Source organism: Calidris pugnax, unplaced genomic scaffold, assembly GCF_001431845.1.
Source record: "Calidris pugnax isolate Ruff unplaced genomic scaffold, ASM143184v1 scaffold896, whole genome shotgun sequence".
In the NCBI taxonomy this organism is placed as follows: domain Eukaryota; kingdom Metazoa; phylum Chordata; class Aves; order Charadriiformes; family Scolopacidae; genus Calidris; species Calidris pugnax.
Window position 1 is genome coordinate 140,362 of NW_015091892.1, and position 1,454 is coordinate 141,815.

General features: G+C 63.2%; 2 protein-coding genes across 3 annotated transcripts in view; one reads left to right on the forward strand and one right to left on the reverse strand.

Moving 5' to 3' along the window:
- The window catches only part of NR2F6 (nuclear receptor subfamily 2 group F member 6), a 4,388-nt gene extending 2,940 nt beyond the window's left edge, over window positions 1-1,448 (forward strand). For both annotated transcript variants that reach the window (XM_014962118.1, XM_014962117.1), the window contains exon 2: window positions 543-1,448. In XM_014962118.1, coding sequence (XP_014817604.1) covers window positions 543-817 — 275 coding nt within the window. In that variant the 3' untranslated portion in view covers window positions 818-1,448. The remainder of the gene's footprint in view (window positions 1-542) is intronic.
- Window positions 1,368-1,454, reverse strand: part of OCLN (occludin) — a 10,732-nt gene continuing 10,645 nt past the window's right edge. Inside the window, exon 6 of the mRNA XM_014962116.1 lies at window positions 1,368-1,436. Within this exon, the coding sequence (XP_014817602.1) occupies window positions 1,368-1,436 (69 nt within the window). The remainder of the gene's footprint in view (window positions 1,437-1,454) is intronic.

Below are 1,454 nucleotides of genomic sequence, written 5' to 3' on the forward strand. Positions count from 1 at the left end.
GGACAAGATGATCTTGAAGGTCCCTTCCAACCTAGAAGATTCTGTGATTCTGTGATTCCCAGGATGGTGGGAATGAGACCTGCAGGAATGCAAACACCCTCCTACACACCGGGGTGGGGGGGTCTTGGGGAGCCCCATCCCTCGCTCCCTCCATCCTCATCTCATGCTGTAGAGATGCCTGGTCCTTCCCCCATGGGATGAGCAGCAGCGTGGCCATGATGGAGAGGGACAGGGGGGGCTGGCTGGGGGTATCAAGGAGGGCTTCCAACCCCTGACCCTTCTCCATCCCATCCTTCCCGCAGATGCATGGTGGGAATGAGACCTGCAGGAATGCAAACACCCTCCTACACACCGGGGTGGGGGGGTCTTGGGGAGCCCCATCCCTCGCTCCCTCCATCCTCATCTCACCCTGCAGAGATGCCCCATCCTTCCCAGTAGGGATGAGCAGCAGCGTGGCCATGATGGAGAGGGACGGGGGGCTGGCTGGGGACATCAGGAGGGCTTCCAACCCCTGACCCTTCTCCATCCCATCCTTCCCGCAGATGCCTGTGGCCTCTCGGACCCGGCGCACGTGGAGAGCTTGCAGGAGAAGGCTCAGGTGGCCCTCACGGAGTACGTGAGGTCCCAGTACCCCTCGCAGCCCCAGCGCTTCGGTCGGCTCCTGCTGCGGTTGCCAGCCCTGCGGGCCGTGCCGGCCGCCCTCATCTCCCAGCTCTTCTTCATGAGGCTGGTGGGGAAAACCCCCATCGAAACACTAATCAGGGACATGCTGCTCTCGGGGAGCACCTTCAACTGGCCCTACGGGACGGGGCAGTAGGGGACAGAGCCTCTCCCCACCTGGGGACACTCTGGGGACCCCCCCCAACAAGCAGCCGGACCCCCAATTCCCTCCGGTGCCCTGAGATGGTGCCATCTCTGGGGACCCCTGAACTGTGCCCCAGCCCCACAGATGTCTTGGAGCTCGTCCGTCCTCTGCAGCCCCCCCAAAAACAGTGGGGTGACGGCGTTGTCCTCCTAAACCCCCAGGTACGGGCTTGTGCCACCGCTGTTGGACACCAAACTTCTGGACCCCCATGAAGCGGAGCTGCCTGGACCCCCACCCCCCCCAAATTCCCCCTGGGGACCTTGGAGCATCCCCTGGGGGTGGTACCTTATCCCCCCCCCCCAAAGTCGGAGCCTGGGGGGGGGACACACCGTCCTCTGGCTGCCCCTCCAAATCTGAATTTCAGATGGGAAGTGGGACTGGCCAGACTGGGGTGCAGGGGGGGCTGCTGGCTGGGTAGAGCCATCCTTTGGGGGGGGTCCTGCTGCGGGACCCCCCTCCCTCTGCCTCCCCCAGTCCCAGAAATGGTGGAAAAAGGGTGATTTTAAAGCCCTTTTATCCTGCCCGGCCGTATCCAGCCTCCAGGACTGAAGCGCTGAGCTCGGAGCAGCCCCTTTTTTGGGGACCAGGT